The 18802-nt window shown below is 45.1% G+C and overlaps 2 protein-coding genes across 4 annotated transcripts; one reads left to right on the top strand and one right to left on the bottom strand.

Annotated features, from left to right (window-relative positions):
- Positions 1–266: 266 nt before the first annotated feature.
- Positions 267–17290, bottom strand: LOC128884080 (rhophilin-2). Of its 3 annotated transcripts, XM_054137138.1 has the most exons (13): positions 16484–17290; positions 7123–7419; positions 6742–6857; positions 6520–6651; positions 6372–6447; positions 4379–4456; positions 3906–4289; positions 3729–3827; positions 3368–3638; positions 3097–3291; positions 2792–3021; positions 1989–2141; positions 267–1830 (listed from the first exon to the last, which is right to left on the bottom strand). In XM_054137138.1, the coding sequence occupies exons 2-13, from the start codon at positions 7339–7341 to the stop codon at positions 1630–1632; spliced, it is 2154 nt and encodes a 717-aa protein (XP_053993113.1). In that variant the 5' UTR covers positions 7342–7419; positions 16484–17290; the 3' UTR covers positions 267–1629. The 3 variants fall into 3 exon arrangements, with proteins under 3 accessions (XP_053993113.1, XP_053993120.1, XP_053993128.1); XM_054137145.1 differs by lacking the exon at positions 7123–7419 and having other exon boundaries at positions 268–1830; positions 16484–17288; XM_054137153.1 differs by lacking the exons at positions 7123–7419; positions 16484–17290 and adding an exon at positions 12730–13158 and having other exon boundaries at positions 268–1830.
- LOC128884103 (dynein axonemal assembly factor 11-like) lies at positions 4555–6362 on the top strand. The gene is made up of 4 exons (XM_054137181.1): positions 4555–4913; positions 4971–5229; positions 5285–5598; positions 5685–6362. The coding sequence occupies exons 1-4, from the start codon at positions 4585–4587 to the stop codon at positions 6121–6123; spliced, it is 1341 nt and encodes a 446-aa protein (XP_053993156.1). The 5' UTR covers positions 4555–4584; the 3' UTR covers positions 6124–6362.
- Positions 17291–18802: the final 1512 nt, after the last annotated feature.

The raw sequence follows: 18802 nt of genomic DNA, 5'->3' as shown, positions 1-18802 counted from the left end.
GGTGAAGTCGCGTATGGAAAGTAAAATAAGTGGCTTTCCAAAGAGGGCTTTAGGATTTTGTTTTTTGAAGGTGGTGAACTCTTAAACGACAACATAACCCTTTTAGGGTCCTCTTTATCTTTGTTGCGTTTGATAATGGGAGAGAATGTTTAAAGAATATTTTTCACTGGTACATTGGAACACGTGGGATATGATTGATTGCTATGAGTTAAAGGATTGGAAAAGCAAGGTCTCTTCAAAAATTCGAATACAACGTAACTCAATCGGAATCGTAATTTATTTACCCATAATCGATCGACAGTGTCGCGATCATCTCACTCGATGACCTTCTTCCCACTAACAAGTATTTTCGATAAACGTAAACAAATGTCTCGTCGAAAATGACGCTAATTTAAAGTCTCTGCACGTTAGGCTTTGTTTCGATCCGCAAAGCCACGGTTTGTAATAACCAAAAGAACGTGCGCGTATCGCTGATCGAATAGGAAGGTTGTCCTTCACGTAACGTTCACCTCTGTTTCGTAACTACGCACGTCTAATGAAAATAGTTTGGTTGCGCGAAGGAGAGGGAGAAAAAAAAAAGTAAATAACGCTTTCTTTTCGAATAATATGTAATTGGCGCGTTACGTATGCGTACATTCGTGGAGAGCAACATCAAACATATATTCGACGAGACGGCACGTTTTCGCTCGATACGTTTCACCAATCGTTTGTACAATACCGCGTATCCGTCGAGAGACGTCGAGTCACACGCAAGGATGGGCAAAATTTTATTCGAATAATAAATGACGAATAGAATCAACGTACAATATAACACTTTATCGGATAATATTCCCATTTGTTCAAGGCGTTAACGAGTAACGGATTCATGACTGTTCGTGTTTTGTTTGTTATTCGAGATTTTCATTTAGATAAGAATTTTGCTCATCTCTGGTCACACGGTGGTAATTTCGCGTATACCATCGTAGCTCGAGATCCATCGATCGGAACTAACTAGCCTCGAGATACGGGACGCGATAAGATTTCGAGCGTATGAATATACATACAGTACTTCTATAGATGCGTATTATACAGAATCGTTGAAATACGGGCAACGCGAGGAGTCTGGCGCGCGTCTCGAAGCGTTTCCCAGGCTCGCAATTTAGGGCTGGGACTTATTTCGATAATTTAACAGTAGAATATTTTATCCCCTTGCGATCCAGGTTATGGATATCGATGATGTGTTAAACTTGACGAATTGAAATAGGTTCATATCCTTTGAGTTAAACTTTTTCTACATTGTTTACTACAACAATGTACAAAGTTAAATATGAAGAAAATAGCGGACTTAAGTGGATCTTGGAATTTATTTAAAACTATACGATAACAAGTTTCATCTTTATTGTATAGTATTAAAAAACTCCGCAATTGACTTCAACAAATTCTTAGATTCTTTCAGAGTTTGAAAAACTGTATTAGTCTATGTTGAATAACACCTGGAATAAAAATAAAGTTCAAAAAGTTCCAAATGCTAGGAATATCTAGTTACTTTGTCCGCGCATGAAATATTTAAATAGAGAAAAATTCGACAAATCCCAGGCCTAGCTACGTTCCGTTGCCACGAAAGCTCAAACACGCCCAGTGCCCAACGAATCATCTCAAGATAACGTTGTCGAACGTCAGGTCCCTGCTGTCGCGCTGTGCAGTCGATTTTTTGAACGGATTCCAGGGTAGCTTTTTGGCCACATGAGCAGTGGTAACGGAACCGGCGGGACTTGGTTGACCGGAAGAGACGCCGGAAGAGCTACTCGCTGAAACGCTTCCCCTGTCTTGCTGGTTGGTCTTACCTGGCCTCTGAAATCAAATATTTATTTATTTATTCGAGTAAAGGGGAATATCCCACCGAGGTTGCTGAAGAAAAAACGAGGGAGGCTCGAGGACACCTGGACAGTATTTGTTCATTGAGATTTCTACAAACAAGTATCGAATGACGACTGTTAGCGGACCTATACCTTTAAATAATTTCTATCCATAGGCGTGACCAGCTTCAAGTTGATAAAATCCCCTGATTGTTTAATCAGCCGCACCACCTGTTCGTGAGACGCCCATTTTACGTCCTTATCGCCGATGCCTACTATGAAATCGCCTTCTTTCATTCCACCTAACTAAAGGGAAAGCGAGACAGAAAGATCATTTATTATTCAGCCACCTTTGACGTTACACTGTACGCTCTGGAATGAAATCCTCTAAGAACACCCATAACGCGTGGTTCTATCTAGACAAAGTCGAAAAATTGACAGACATAATCAAGTACGATATAAATAAACGTGAAACTATACGTATAAGAATATATAGGACAAAGTGTAAATAAAAACAGAGCTAAAAATAAAAGTAAAATAAACAAAGATACAAACCGAGCGTTAAGGTAGATGAAGAGACAGGAAGCAGGAGAGAAAATAATGGAAGAAAGCCAGCATTGTCGTGTATTTTTAACCCTCTATTGCATAAGGTGCCCGATCGGGAATCCAACGGAAACAATCACGGCTTAGATTTATAATAGATCAAACGGAAGCACTTCAGACACTAAGCGTATTTTATTATTAATTCAAAATCGATAATGTGGGTGCATCCTACCGACACTAAACCGACGTTGCAGCTCTGCGAGTTTAGCCACTTGTTGTTTCGTAAGAACCAACATTAAAATACTTTCTAACGCTATTCGACTTTTATGTTAAGCGATAACCAAGGCGTTTTTTTTTAAAGATAAAATAAAGTCGATGCAATAGAGGGTTAACTGCAGCTGGTGCGTGCTTACGTCGGCTAGCGAATTGTGATCGACCGCAGCTATTATCACGGGAGCGTCGCCGCGAACGCTGAAACCGAAGCCTTCGCCGTCGGGTCCTCTTTGAAGCTGTATTAGCCGCGGAGCAGTCCAATGCCTTTTCGCTGAGAATATAGCCACTGGCCCTAAGGTTCTAAAAAGATCATCCACTCCGTGCTGGCCGAAATCTGGATGCGTGATGTTCAGTTGAAACTTGGTGGACGCTGGTTTCAAAAACAAAAATGAAGATGGCCTTAAGCGGTCAAAACTCTAGAGGAATAGCCTCTGGCTATCCTTACCGATAATGTCAGGAGGATCCAGCAACCCTCGAAAGTCATCCTCATCTCCGATACCATTGTAGCTCTCCACGGTCGACTCCTGGACTTTCTTCAGAACCTTGGCGAGTGCCTGTTTCGCTTTGAGGTCTCTGCACATCCTCTGCAGCCTCTGGCTTTCCTCGTGAAGAACCAGAGCCTCCCTTAGATGCGCTTTCCCTACAGCAAACGATTCGATTGTTGAATCGGATACCAAACGCGTGTCAACCTATAGACTCGTCATCGCCACACGTACCTAATAGTTTTCTTTCGTTTTCGTCCCGTGGCAGAATTATGTCCAGCTGCGTCTTTCCGTCGCTCTTCTGCGCGTGCTCGAGCGCTAGCCTCGTTTCCGAGCGCCATTCCGAGACTGGACGATCGAACAGTCCAAGCGCGAGATGCTTGTGAGCTAGAGCCAGGTGATGTTCACGTTTGACCAAGATCAGAGAGATCCATGTCTCGGGAACGTAGTCCCGAACCGGTTCGCGCGATATGAGTCCGTGGACGTCGCTGTAGACCGCTGCCACCTTGAGCAATCAGAGATAGGTTCGAAATCCTTAAAAGGCTCGTTTCAGACTATATGTAGTCTATGTATATAAAAAGCTCACGCTCTTTACCTGTGCCGCTTCCTGCGCGAGATCCAGAGAAACGTCCATGTTCCTTCCTTGCGCCGATTGAAGCTCCAGCTTCTCGAACAAACATTCCCTCGCCTGTGCCTGGAAGCAAGAGAATCTGTATGAAATTTTCTGTTGAACTATTGATGTAGAGCGTTGAGGAACAAGACAAGTGATTACCAGCATCAGTTGGACGAGCATCTCGAGCATGTCTGGTCCGAGGTCCATGCTGGGCGCATTAGTAAAGTTTTCGTGTATGTACCGAAAGGTACCAGCGGCTCTGAGGAAGGCGTCGATAGCCTGGTCCAATCCTCGAGCGGTCCTACGGTCCTGTTTCGCTGCTAATTGGGTGTACAAGCCTCCAGCATTGAACAGGACGGAGGCCTTCTCGAAGGCGACTGTTCGTTGACAGCTTGGGACACCCGTCAACGAGTCGAACCATTCGAAGTAGATGCCCAGGCTACGATCAGGCGGGAAGAATCGTCGTTCGACGAAGTACAGTTGGTTGTAGTAGCGCAGGAGTAACGCTATGCCAGCTGCATCTCTCGTTGGCGTTCGAGTCGCCTGCAAAATAGTGTACATTAATAAGTGAACTCAGTTTTTCCAAATTTGTTAGTTCTAGATGGAACTTCGAGAAGAGAAAGATCGCTCACCTGCCTGGTTTCCATAAGGTCCGCGATGGCTTCCTCGTAGTTTCCTCCATCCTCGCTGTAGTGCTCAAGGATAAAGTCCTACGCAACATGTACAAGGCAAAACTAAGTTACCAAAGCAAAGTGTACGTTAAATCGATAGTTGCTAATGGTTGCTTAGCGACCACGTCCAACTTCGCTTGGATAGTTGTTGGATAGTCGAGAGAAAAATGGCGAGGATCACGTTGGATCTTATACGAAAGCGTTCGGAGCACAACGAGGGCGAGATATCAACGCTAGAGGAAATCGCCTTGCATCAGGAAAACATAGAGAAGATCGAATTGATCGACCGTACGTGCAAGGACTTGAGGATTTTATTATTGCAGCACAACCTCATCGCGAAGATCGAGAATCTGAGCAGACTGAAGAGACTAGAGTACTTGAACCTAGCCTTGAACAACATAGAGGCCATCGAGAATTTAGAAGGTCTCGAAAGCTTGAAAAAGTTGGACCTGACGGTCAACTTCATCGGCGATCTACGAGGCATTGACAAGCTAAGGTAAACGTACGTATTTTTTAACGGTTCCGCCATTTTTCCATTGTTTATCGGAGACAGGTGCAACGAAAATTTGGAGCAACTCTTCCTCATGGGGAATCCGTGCGCGGATTACGACGGCTACAGGGAATACGTGATAGCGACGCTGATGCAACTGAAGGAATTGGATGGGACTGTTATCGAGCGATCTGAACGCATCAAAGCGTTGCAAGCCTGTGCTCGGATCGAAGGAGAGATTATAAGGAGCTACGGGAGGTACAAGGAAACCAGGAAAGCGGAAATACTTGCTCACGGAAGGTCACAAACGGAAATCACTGAGGTAAGTGAGTCGGGGCAGTTAAAAATTAGTAGAAGAGACGCAATATCATTTGCAGGTCGAGAGTGAAGACGAGGAAGAGGAGAACGAGCAATTTTGGCAGCGCACCAGTCACCACACGCCTGAGGAGCGCGTCGCCATCGCCGAGAGGTGTCAACGTAGGGAGGAAAGAAGAAATCGGGAAAATAATCAAAGAAACGTAGCGCCAACCTACGAGCCAAAGCTGTTCAGCGCAGAGGGCAAACCTTACAATACGAATCAGGCAAAGGTACCATTCAAGCTGATCGACGAGAACCACTCCGTTGTTCTGGAGATCACCGTGTACAAGTGCGTGAGGCTAGAAATCATCCACTTCACGAGAGTTTGGTCTAGGTGGTACATTTAACAGAACAAACAGATACCATTTAGTCTAGACCACTACATTTGGGAAGAACCTAACCATTGGGATCGATTTCCAGGTACCTGGACACACAATACGTTGACGTGGACGTGCAACCAGAGTACGTTAGGGTAACGATAAAGGGGAAAATCCTGCAGTTGACCCTTCCCTGCGAGGTGTCTGTGGATAATAGCACGGCCAAAAGAAACACAACGAACGGCAAGCTGGTTATAACGATGCCACGCTTAAAGCCGTTGCCAGTCATAAAGGCCAGAGTCACCAACTCGAACGAGAAACTCTCCAAAATGAAGCGCAGTCGTGAAATGGAACAAAAATTGGGAACGACGATGCGCCAATACTTAGAAATTGGCCCTGCCACGGATCTAGATTTCTCGAGGATCGTCGGTAGAAGAAAGCCTGATCGAGAGGTCGAACCTTCTTTCGGTAGGAGAGATACTGAGAGTATATCGAGACAGGAGGATTTTGCAGACGACATGGATGTGCCGCCGTTGGAATAATGAAGTTATACTTTCTGGACACTGATCTCTGTATACTAGACATGGTATGGTGATGCACATCAATTGCTATAAGGGCGAGGCATGTGATTCAGAGATGGCATCTTACGTTTCCTACGCTCATAAGCTCTGTACGACATCCAAGGTACAGAGATCGATATTCTAGGACTCTTGCTACGCTTACAAGCCCCATATCACACTCAGTATACAAAAACCAGCGTTCCAGGAACCTGAACTGTTCGATGGCTCACCTTAAACGGATCTCGAAAGTCGATATCTTTGGTTTCCTTCAGACCCAGAGGGATCATGGGCATCGCCGGTTCCACGCTGAAAATACAAGTACACTGTAGAAACTGTCTTCGAGCTTCCTAATCTACCTCAAAAGATTCATTTATCAACCTGTCGACATTCTGGTAGAGTTCCACCGAGCTGTTCAGCTCAGCGAGCTGTTCCTTCAGCAGCTGCAGGTTAGAGTTGACGAAGCTCAGCTCCAAGGCGACCGTTTCCCGCAGCTTCCTGTTCGTGGTAGCTCTGAAACGTGAAATCACAGAGTAAAAAAGGATGTAAAAATAGCTGGAAGGGACTTTCTGCGTCCTTTAATCATCTCATCGAGTTTCTTACTTGAACAGATTTTCCGCGCCAGCACGCAGCCGTAGCTCCTTGTTTATTTCCTGATTGAGCTTGCTCCGTTTGTTCTGCAACTTTCCCCGACAGGTCGCCACTCTTGGATCGGAACCCTGCGCAACATCAAACGGAAACACGTGAGGTGCGATCGACCACGTGCTCGGGCAAAGGAGTCGCGGAGGAGGACTGCGAGGGGGTCCGCGGGGGCCTCGTGTTTAACCAACGAAACACGGAACCAGAGTTGGGCAGATTACCTTTGCGATCATCTGCAATTACGATCCGATTGGTTATTTAGCGAGCGGTAATCACTGGACTACGTTTTCCGGCGTTTAGTTCTTTCTTAAACAGCCAATGAGACTTATTCGTATGTTTCCTCACCCCGAGACACTTTTTCGTCGACTTGGGTTCTCGCAAAATTTCTACGTCCTCCGACCGAGAAGGGGAAGGAGGTTTTCCTATGCGCGAAAACCGCGATGGCGGCTGGTTAGGCGGCGACGGTGAATTTTCGCAGATCGTCCTCTTCTCCCGTTCGTCCAACGGGGTCGTCGGAGATGACCGATTCTTCGTCAGAGGCGCATAGTAAGCCCACTTCAACATAGTATTCGCTCTCTCGCAGCCTCATCGTTCGTCTCCGATTACCATCTCCGGCTCGAAGGAACGTCGCTCCGCGGGAAACTGCGAATCGAAAAGTCGCTTTTCTTCGATGATCGAGCACGAAGGGGATACGCGGATAGAGTCGAGCAAAGTTTGATTCGAATAACGGACGAGTAAGCAGATGATTCGTAACCGAAACTGTTGCGCTACTTTATTTCCGCGTCGGAGATGAATTTTGTCGTAGAACTATGTCGTGGTAAACTCGAAGCGCTTAGTTAATATCACGTTTCGACCATTTACGTTGATGGTCCCCTTTTAATTGTAATGCTACGACATCGTACATAATATTTTCCTGTGCGATAATTAATCGTTTTTATCGTACCAATTGTAATTACTTCGATGTTTAAAAAGACCAATTATACCCGCGGTTTTAATGAAACAATTCCAATTCTAATTTATACCCAGTCCGTGACGAGTGAAACGTTTATCTCTTAGTCGTGATTTTTTATACGGACGACGATTTTGCCCATCTCTGTCGGCGAGAACGAGACGCGGCGCGGACAACGTCCTTCTGGTTGGCGTTGCGCGATACTATTACCGCGTTCGACTCCGTGTCACCATAACCGCGTTACGGTCCGGCGAATCCTGACCGCGGATCTTTGATTCCGGGGATAAATGTGTCACGATACGATTCGGTCAGCGTCCTTACTGCCGACGAGTCTTTCATGGCGCGAAGGTCGTTCCCTTTTTTCTTTTAATTTCGAATCTTAACGAGGTCGTACGTGATGGCATTACGACGTCCACACACGATCAGTCGAAGTAATATATGTCTCAAGGAATATTTCTGGGTGCCACTGACCAAATTACAATTAAGACGGAACATCATTTATACTGAAGTAGATTGTCCTTTCTTATCTGTCTATGACCTTTGATTTGAAGGCTACCCTAGTTTAACACAATTTATTTTTAGAAGAAAAAAAAAACAGCTGGATCGAAAGGGTTAATATATAGAACCACAATCCATAGTATCATTACTGAGAAATACTCTTGCCACTAATTCCAATTTATCCTGTTATTATCTCCAGCGACTCCAGTTATGCAAACCTTGTCCAGATAAATGGAGCTCTACCGTATTCCACGTTACACAACAACATCGACCGTGCGTGGGTGGCTCCACGACGAATCCCTGAAGTGGCATGTGGCCTTCCAATGTCGAAAGGTCCCTCCCCCCTGGTCCGAGACATAGACGACGAGACGCCTCTCGCCGTTCCACGCCGAGGACTCCACGAAGAGGCATGGACCGATTCCACGGATTCGACCGTCTCTCGGTGAAAGGAGAGAAACTCCGTGAACCACGGTGGGAGAAGGATAACGGCCGCTCTATCTCCTCGGGCGCGGCATCTGCGTATCGCGGTAATTTTAAGGTCGCCACGCTTCTTCGTCGGTTATCAATAAGGAATTCACCGCTACCGGCGCCACGACGACGCGAGGCGTCTCGAGTGCCAGCACGTAGCGATGGGACCAATCGGAAAGGGCATCGCACGCTGTATCCGGAACTCGTGTGTCTCAATTTTTGGAAACTTTTCGGTGTATTGGAATTCCAGTCTAGGAGTTCAACGCCTCCGAGTGTCTGGACGCAGTGATGGACAAAACCCTAGGCTTCGAATAAATATTACGATACGAACTTTACTTTCGATATATTTTTATATTATTGCATGCTGTGTGGATTCTGTAGTTTCTTGCACATTAAAGTCTCCTGTAGATGAAGATCTGAAGGAAAATCCGCAGTCTACTAATTACGAAATATTTTGCAGTGACGAACAAAACCCTAGGTTTGGAATAAATCTGAAGTTTGCCGACACGTTTGTCTCGTTTCCTCTTTCGAACATTTTCCAAAGAAAGAAACGAGACAAACACATCGGCAAAATTCAGGTTCATTCGAAGCCCAGGGTTCTGCCCATCTCTGTCTGGACGCTACAGCTGGCCTCGTGATTGCGAGGAGTTAAAATACAACTCCTCTAAATTTCCTATCTTCGACAATTTTTTCGAGATCTTGATCAAATTGTATTCTGCGTACATGGAAATCAGTATGTAGGTTATTAATTACTAATGCCGAAGAGAGGGACTTACGCTGCACGTCGCGTGCAGTTGACCTCAGCAGCAGTACGAACCTCCCACGTTCGACGCCTTTCCCGCGCATCTTCAGCGATTAATAACTCCGACGCTTCAAACGTAATCTCCACATTCCTGATTTCCATCTCATATTGGTATGTTGAATCGCCACTTACGATTTCGAACAGTAGTTCAGAGGATTTCTCTTAGAGAATATATTGAAAGAACGTATCTAACTCTAAATATTCAATACGGTATAAAATAATACTTTTTCACGAAAATTCTTCGATCGATTTATTTTCTGATAAGTCTACCCCCCCCCCCTTCCTCGCGTCTAATAACGCGGATTCCTTCGAGTACTGTGAATATCGAACAGGTGACCACGTAATCGATACGTATTGATACGACGTCGCCTCGATAAGTCTCGAGTCGTTCCTGATTAGTCCCATTGAGTAACACGATACAGGTGAATCAATTTGTGACGTCGATGTATCGATAGCATCTGAACACGTCTCGGCCCCATCGCTGGTTATGCAGAATGGGTCTCGCAAAGAGAGAAAGAAGGTGTTCCGCGTCCAGCGCTAGGACGAGAAACCAGGACGGAAGCGGAACCGAGGTACGCCGAGGTAGCGGCGGGAAACGCGGTCGAAGACCTTGGCGCGAGCGCGTTCCATCTGGACGCGAAGATCGAAGAGGACGAGTTCGATGCTGAACGCAAAGATGCGGGCCACTAACGGGACCCATTCTCGAACCACGATTCGAACGTCGCTGGATATCGTTTCGGAGCACAACCATTCCTGATTTACCCGGAGGATCGCTTATTTCGTGCCATGTTAATCTTTTTTCTATGAAAAGTAGGATAATTATGAAAAAACAAGGAAGGAAAGGGTTTCGACCGCAGTTGCGTATTTGTAAACCTACTCTATGCTTCAACCTTTAATCGAAGCTTACGTTTCCATATGTAAGTCTGAACGTTGAATAATTGAGAGACTTCAACGCTTGGCAGACAGCGCTGCGTAGATTGGAAGAAGCTGAGATTTCAACAGCTGGTAGACAGAGCTACGAGATTTCAATACTTGGTGTCGGTGTAAGAAGAATCTCTAAGTAGTCTAGAAATCCTAGAAACAATTACCGCTGATATTTAAATAACCGATTGCACAATGATAGTACTCGAAATGCCCAGAATTATTATACATCCTTTAAGCTATCAATCGCTGTGGTAACCTCGAGGTTATTCTTCAGTCTCGCGTAAGTAGGCCCGCAGACTTTTGGGTTTAATTAAAAAAAGAAAGTGACCTGTAAAAACTGATCCGACGGGATTCGAACCTGCGTGCGAAAGACGTGCGTCGAGAACCGAACGCTAACCGCTGCGTCACACTGTCACTCATGCAAAGAGTGCCCGGCATGCGGCATGTGGATACCTCGCGAAACTTCAACCCCGAACATTTTCGAAAAGGACCGATCCCATATTACTTGAAAATTAAAGTTGATCATCTGTCTGATCTACTTGAAGTAGATCATACACGAGTCTATGTTTTGCTCTACCTACCAGAAGGATGATCTACTTCTACCTTCCAATATCATTCACGCTATCAAGCAGAAGCATTCGAAACGGTGGATGGATATATTCGGTATCGCTGCGCGGAAGCTCAGTTTGAATATCAGCTGACCCGTTGGGGAAGCCCTCGTATCATCTGGCAATGATACGAAAGCGCTAGAACGCGTAATCCGCGATCTCTAGATAAGCCATTGCGCGTTGGATCGCGAGTTCAGCGGACCAGGCACGCTCTACCGGATTCGAGGCACGCTGTTTACGCTCGCGTTGCAACAGGAAACGCAGGATTCGCCCGTTTGCGCCGCCTCCTGCGATTCCAGCCGTCTGGTCGGCGGCGAAGCATCCGTTTTCCTCGCTTCTTCCCATCGGAGTTCGTTTTTCTACCACGTTTCTCGTGGCAAACGCCTAAAAATTTCGAATAAAGCCTTCGAAGATGCCGATTCGGGTTCTTTCTCGAACGATCGAAAGGATGGTCGAGGAATCAACAGGTCGCTGTACAGTCGATGGAACAGATCTACCGATTCACTCGAGCCCGTTAACGATTTATCGCGTGAATTCTATTTCATACTTCGATGAAGAAGAAATTATTTCTCGGTTTATGCATTCACGAATTAATTACTCTTCGAGGCGAACAATAAGCGAATCTGCGGAGCAATTAGTATAGGAGAATATCGTACGGGAATCATGTGAAACTTTATTGGGTGAACTTTGCGGGCATTGTTTATATCGGGGTTCCTCGGGCAAGTATCCGATAGAGGGTTAAGGGGGTATCCTGAATTAGGAGGTCTAAAAAAAGCGGTTTTCCGTGAATTTTTTTATCCATTATTTTTTTCCATCCTAAAAAAAATTCACGAAAAACCGTTTCTTTTTTTAGACCTCCTAATTCAGGATACCCCCTTAAGCGAACGTTAGTGTAATTCTGTACCCAAGAGGTGAACTGTCGAAATCGAAGAAATTTCATAAAGCGGAGAATTGCACCATCCAGAATTGCACAAATTTCGACTGGGTAATGTCTGGCCCCGAGGCATGGAATTGATTCCAGCCTTTCAAGGAGAAAGTCACCAACTCCGGGACCAATCGAGACTGCCGTCACCTTTGAGCAGGCGTCTTGATTGGTGCCGGGGCTGGTGACTTTCTCCTAGAAAGGCATGAATTAATTCGAACCGTTGTACAATCCTCTAAATGAATTTCTACCCGCGGGGTATAGCGGTTTAATGTCGACGGGGCCACGTTTACCGTACCTGGGTTTATTTCTATATTTTCGCGTCTAACGGTTCGCTCGAAGCTGAACTTAAATAATTCCTACCACAAACAGTTCCGATTCTAATTAAAATCCGATATCCGTGCATACCGTAGGAGTCTAAATGAAAAATAAGGCAGATTCGAACCCACGATCCTCGGTATGACTGCATTTCCTACGCGACCATCATCACACCCTACGATTCGCGTTCACGTTCGATTCCTTATTCTCAAGTCTGGGAGGCGCGGATACTACGATACTTTAGTTTCTTATTCAAAATCCCCATCTTGGAAAGGACAAATTCCGAGAGCTAAAAAAATCTCTCTAAATCAGTCCTAAATTCTTCTCCCCCTTCCCCACAGTCGAGGACCACCCGATCGCTACATCTGTTCCATCGACCATCGACAGATAAATACGGAACGACGTCTGGCGAACAGTCGAGGGAGGAAACGTCGCGGTTTGGCAACGAGCAACACCGATTTACCTGTAACTTTAAATCCGGTAGGATCAACATGGTTCCGGTCTCTATCGTCTAAACTCGGTAAAACGTTTTTCTCTTCGAGCGTTCGTGGTCGTTTCCACTGGGATCCTCGTTGCGTTCTCTCGCTTCCTGTTCGTGGGACGTGCTCGAGGCAAACACCGATGCTCCTTGGTCGCGCTGACGGTGTTATCACGAAGAACGGCATTAGGTTGAACGCGCCAGCCCGTGGGTCTCGCGATCGTGGCCGTCCCGCAACGATAGATCCATTTCACCGGTTACATAGCTAGGAGCGCGCGTACCTCGACGTACGTTCGATCGACAGGACTGAAACGAGAGGGTTAATGCACGGACGCAGGCGTTCCACTCGCGGCCGCGAACTAAATAGACGCACGTAGAAACACGTTCGGCCGCGGAAACGCGTCGTTTACGGACGAGAGGAGCGAGGTACGCGGCGGCGTTCAGATGTTTCCGCGGAACGTTTCTTTTCTACGGGAAAGCGGAATTCCCAGGGCCGGGGGAACGGTGTTGCGTTCGCGAAAACGGGAGGGGGAGAGTGTGCCGGAGGTGGGGGGAGGGGCCTGAGAGGAAAAGATCGTCCAAGAAGATTTACGGATCACCGTTGACTCGCGTCGATCGCCGCGCACGGCGCAAACGCGCAACACGGCCCACCGGTTGCTCACCTTCCAACGATGTTCTTTCTGCCTGGAGAACGATCCGGGGCCTTATGCCCTTCCCCCACCACGCACTTATTCCCCTCCACTCGTCACGCGTCGATTCCCACTCGGCTAGTTTCGTCAGAGTTCGGGTCCAGTCGGGATAACCTCCACGAGCATCTCGTAATTTTCATTTCGTTCCTTTGACTTTGATGACTTGAGTCAATTAAGATTGGATTTGTTTGAATAAAATAATCGATTTATCGATGTGGTTACTGCAGAACCTCCACGAGGTACCTGGGATACATATAATTTATACCAACAGTCGGTAACCTATGACTCGGGGATGACGTATGTCGTAACTACGGATTCTATGCATTTATGGCGTACATTAATATGAAAAAGCACTAATCCTTTACGTAGATTCGCATACATTTTGGTAATATGTAGCATACACATCTCGTATTTGTTCGTATCACTTCGTAATCTATGCAAAGAACCTTCTTTATTCTGTCCCTATTTCATTTAAATGCCCGCGTAATCCCTCAATGTAATTAGCAGGGCCGGCGCAAGGCACGTTCAGCGCGTTCGCCGGAACCCGGTCCCGCGTTTCAAAAGGCCTCGCAGTCTACGAAAATTACTCAATTAAAAGGCACCGATTTCGATTAACTTTTTACAGACTGATGATAACATTAACAAATACAAGACATTTTTTTAGTAACGCTGATTAAATTGAAAGGAGTGACAAAAATCATCAAAGTATTATTGTTTAATATTCATATTATAAAAAATATATAATATGTAACACCATTTGTAAATAAATAATTCCTCGTTGTAAAATTTAAGTGTAGTATTTGAATGTGAATCCAGGCCCCGCAAAATTTTTGAACCAGGCCCGGCAAAAGGTCACGCCGGCCCTGGTAATTAGCTTCGATTAGCTTCAATTAGTCTATATCTGCCCCTGAGCGTCAGCTTTGCCGGTACTCAAAACTTTCGTTTGACCGAATACGTACACAAACATTACGCAATATTTTCATCGAGAGGGACTAAACGAAGAAACCGTAAACAAACGTTCTGTCGATACACGTCGTCCCCTAGTTCTCCTTCCGCTAGTTAGACCCCAAACTTGATTAAAACTCTATGCTAAGAGAAAAGCGTCGCGAGCAATCAACTTTTATGTAATTCATTGCACAAGAGAATCGATTTCTACGTTCTGTATTCGCATGGCTCGTCTCGGATACTGTATACACATTTGTTACGCGTCGAATGCATAACAAACTATACGTAATTCGGAATGCGAAAGAATTTTATGCGAATTTGCGAAAGAGCATTGCTCTGTACGAACTCTGTTTCACCCGACGAGGTAAGATCGAGTCGAATTCGGTTCAATAATTTAATCGAATAGATCGAGAATCCTTACGTTAGAGAGTTTCGATCGAACATTAGGAATAGAGAGATGATCCATTACGTTTTTCACAAGTTTTGACGTTCTTCTGCTGGACTGTGCGTGGCTGGATCGATATTCTACGTCGATGAGCAGAGAAAGTCGAAATTCGATCTTCCGCGTTTCACCATTCGACAGTCGACAACTGTTTACCGACGGAAGCGTCGAGGTTATGATCCTCCAGATTCGACGAATCGACCATACTCGATAGACTAACGAGTAATGAGAACAATAGAGAATACCTCCAGCATTCCGATAGGTACTATGGTAAATTCGTTCCATCTCAAATCTTGTTGAGCTTAGCCTAGACATTCCTGGTTTACGACGTCGAGAAACGGCGAATGACGTTCGTGGTCTTTCGCCAAAGGTCAAATGCATCGAAGAAACTCATATACAATATACAAGCAATCCACGTTCTTTGTTTTAACACGTTGATCGCCGTGTTACCCATATATGGGTGACAGTGATTTTCACTCAAGAACTAGAAAGATTAATTCTGAAACTTAGACGTCACAGGAGATGAATCTAAATGAAGTTCTTGAATTTTGATGTAATTACAAAACTAAATACCACGATAAATGTTTCATTACCTAGACTCCGATAGTCTAAATAATATTTAATCTTAGCAGAAATTTTCAAGAATATTCGTTTGGCAGTCAACGTGTTACACGTATCGGTTGCGATAACTTTCTGTACGTGTCAATCAAGCTAATGGCAAAGCTTACGACGATAAGCGGCAAGATGGCGTGAAATCGGGATACGTCGCGTATATCAATATCGATAAAGAAATTTCCCGCGTATTCGCCGTCACGAGGAGTCATTCCTAAAGGCTTCTTATTAGTCGATGTTCTAATTTATCCAATACGCACGAGTATAGGAGACAATTTTTTCCTTAAATTCTTAATAAAGCTCGTTTATAAAACTAAACGATACAAAAACGCCATTACTGGTTTTCATATGTATGTGCACGAGTGCACACTCCGCGCGGGGGGGGGGGGGGGGGGCCCCGAAACTTGTTATCCGAAGATAAACTAGCGTGACGCGCGCAGAGGAAATTCAAACGCGAGAAGCCCGTTCAGGAATTCTCGTTCTTGATTTCCTATTTCAATTTTCCTTCACAGGTCGCCTCTCTTCCGTATCGGTTCGTTGACGCGGAAGTTGATACCAACTAGGACTGGCAACTCGCGATATTTTTCCGGATTTTTCCGGATAACGTTTTTCGAAGTTTTGTACAAGATGGGCTAAGTTACGTTAAAGTAATCTCAAAGAACAACTGTTTTTCGATATCACTTGTCCAGTCGAACTCCTTATCAGGAAAGAATTCAAAACTACGTCTTTTCGTCGAGGACATCGTATTCTACCTTTATCAAGCTAACAATATAGTAAATGTCTTTTCCGTGTCGCCAGACCAAATTTATTCCATTAGCTCGACGAGATTAGAACACGGTTTATACGAAAGACATTCCTAGTGTTCCTAGTAGCCACGAAATATTCGACTAGTCCAAGCCCTCCTAACAACGCGATAACGGCCAGCCTATAAAGCGAAAGGTACGAGAAATGGAAGGGTTTCCACCGACGAAAGGAGAGGGAGTCAGCTAGAAGAGAATATGATAGGAAAATAGTTTGACGGTGATTCCTAGATCAGCATGGCTTGACTTACCCGAACGAAACGCGGTTTGGGGTTATCCTCTTCGGTGATGTCTCCCGACACGATGGGGACGTTCATTGTATCCTTGTCATTCTATCGGTGATTGCGGTCGGAACGTTTCGCCGTTGAAACGCGACACGATTCGACGACCAGTGTCGGATGATCGAACAGCACGACAGCCCGAAATTCAACGGCTGCTTTCGCCGAGCAATCGTTCGCTAAACGTCTAGGAGCGAACGCACGATCGGACAGGGACACAACGGATCGGTGTCGACGATGGTCGAGTAGCCAGATTCCTGCGTCGATCGAGATTCGACGTTGCACGGTCGAGGATTCGATGTCGCACGAATAACACCGCGTACACCTTTTTCTTCCCGGTAACGTGTCCGAGCAAGGTCGCGCCGCGAGCCATCGGTTCAAGATATTTCAACGTTCGAAATCTCGTGGACGTTGCGGGCGCTAGTCGTTCGCGCTCGCGTACCAGAGGTTTCGAACAACACTGGAGGACGACAGGACGACACTAACCGTAAACGTTCCGTTCTGTAGTATTCTGTAACCGTCAGCTGTTGTGTCGCTTCGGTGACGGCCACCGAGCGAACCTCGATCGGCGTCGATCGCGCCCAATCGCGCCAACCACAATACGCGCGGAATGTTAAATTATAAAAGGGCGCGGGACACCAGCGGTAGCACCAAGTTCACGAGTGTGTCGGAGACTCTGTCTTATTTCGTTCAGCGCACTCGTTCACATTTAACTCACGCGTCTAGACTGTCGAGAAAGGTGCAGGGCACTCGCACGAATACGCGACCCCGCCTGCAGATGGATCAACCGTTCTCTCTCGCAGGTGTGCTCGCGCGTGCGTACGCGCGGTGCGCGCTCGCGACACACCGGTGCAGCCGTTGCGGGGCTTCGCGTAAATGCACGCCCGGAAAGAGTGACAAATAGAATATGCAGTGAGTCATATTGTTAGGTGTAGACATTAATTCTGTGCATTTCTAAGGTAAACTTAGCATTTATTTATAAAGAACATTTCTTTAGTCGCACGTTAAAATTCATTTCTTTATTGAGTGTTTAGTTTACATGCGTGTGTGTGTGCACTATTGCACATGTGTACTATTTAAGCTAGAGTTATAAATAATTATGTAAATGTAAAGACACAGAATTAATTTCTACACCTAATGACTATCATCGGTATCACCATTAAAGGTAATTTGAACAAACCTATGTTACATGTTGATGGAAAGATCGATACACATCGTATAATTAGATATGCAGTCATTCAATTGCCGGAAGACTAATGAGAATGATTTATAACTGGGGAACAAAGAACCGTGTTGGTTAAACATTTTTTCTTTACTCTGACGAGGGGTCTGTATAAACAAAACCACGTGGCTATCTGGTAAGAAGCGTACCGTAGATTCCACAAATATGATGAATAAAACTGTTGAATAAGATATAGGTAAAACTCATTGTATTAGGTTGTCCCAAAAGTTTCTTTCGCTTTATTAATAAGTAATACATGCACAATAGTTTATGTTTTATGTTACATTACTGAATTGTGCACGATTCATTTTGCTCCATTACTGTTACAACATGAATATCTATGAAATTATTGAGTTGTCCGGAAAGTTCATGCCTATTTTTAAAAAAAATTCAAAGGCATATTTGAATTTTTGATGTATATTTATCGAATTATATATGTACCATTTTGTTCCACAACCTTTCCACCTTTTAAGGAATGTACACATTTTATTTGTTTTCAGCCATTCCGACATATTCAGACCTGTATCGGCTACTAAAAATTGGCATGGACTTTCCAGACAGACCGGGACAACCTAATACTTATGCGCACAGTAATTTGTACAAGTTTATCGAATCTTTATCTATCTAGGGCAGAGTGACCCACATTATGGTATTATCTCAAGTCACGTGGTTTTGTTTACACGGATCATGTTGTCACTGAACAAAGTATAATTTTGTAACGACTTCTCGTTGATAATGTGGTCTTGTAACTAAAAAGTTTGACGCAACGTTGTTTGGGAGCGTATAGAACCAGTTAGGGTTGGGACTACTCGTCGAATTTTACTCTATTTCAAATATAAGTTTTCAGTAGAAGTCCGAGTTCATTTTCTTAATTTACCTAAGTTTTATAGTGGTTGAATAGTTCCAACTCTAGCTGCGGTTACGCCAATGGGTAACCAACCCAGTCTGGATTCCCTGGAAGCCAGTTGGCGGATACACGCGTGCGTACACGCGCGCCATACTATTGGCAAACCATGATCGTCGCACGACGACGATCGGAACGCTGACTTTCGCGATCTATCGAACTTCGA

Source organism: Hylaeus volcanicus, chromosome 1, assembly GCF_026283585.1.
Source record: "Hylaeus volcanicus isolate JK05 chromosome 1, UHH_iyHylVolc1.0_haploid, whole genome shotgun sequence".
NCBI classification, from domain to species: Eukaryota; Metazoa; Arthropoda; class Insecta; order Hymenoptera; family Colletidae; genus Hylaeus; species Hylaeus volcanicus.
The sequence above is the reverse complement of the archived record's forward strand: the minus strand, read 5'-3'. Positions and strand labels throughout refer to the sequence as shown.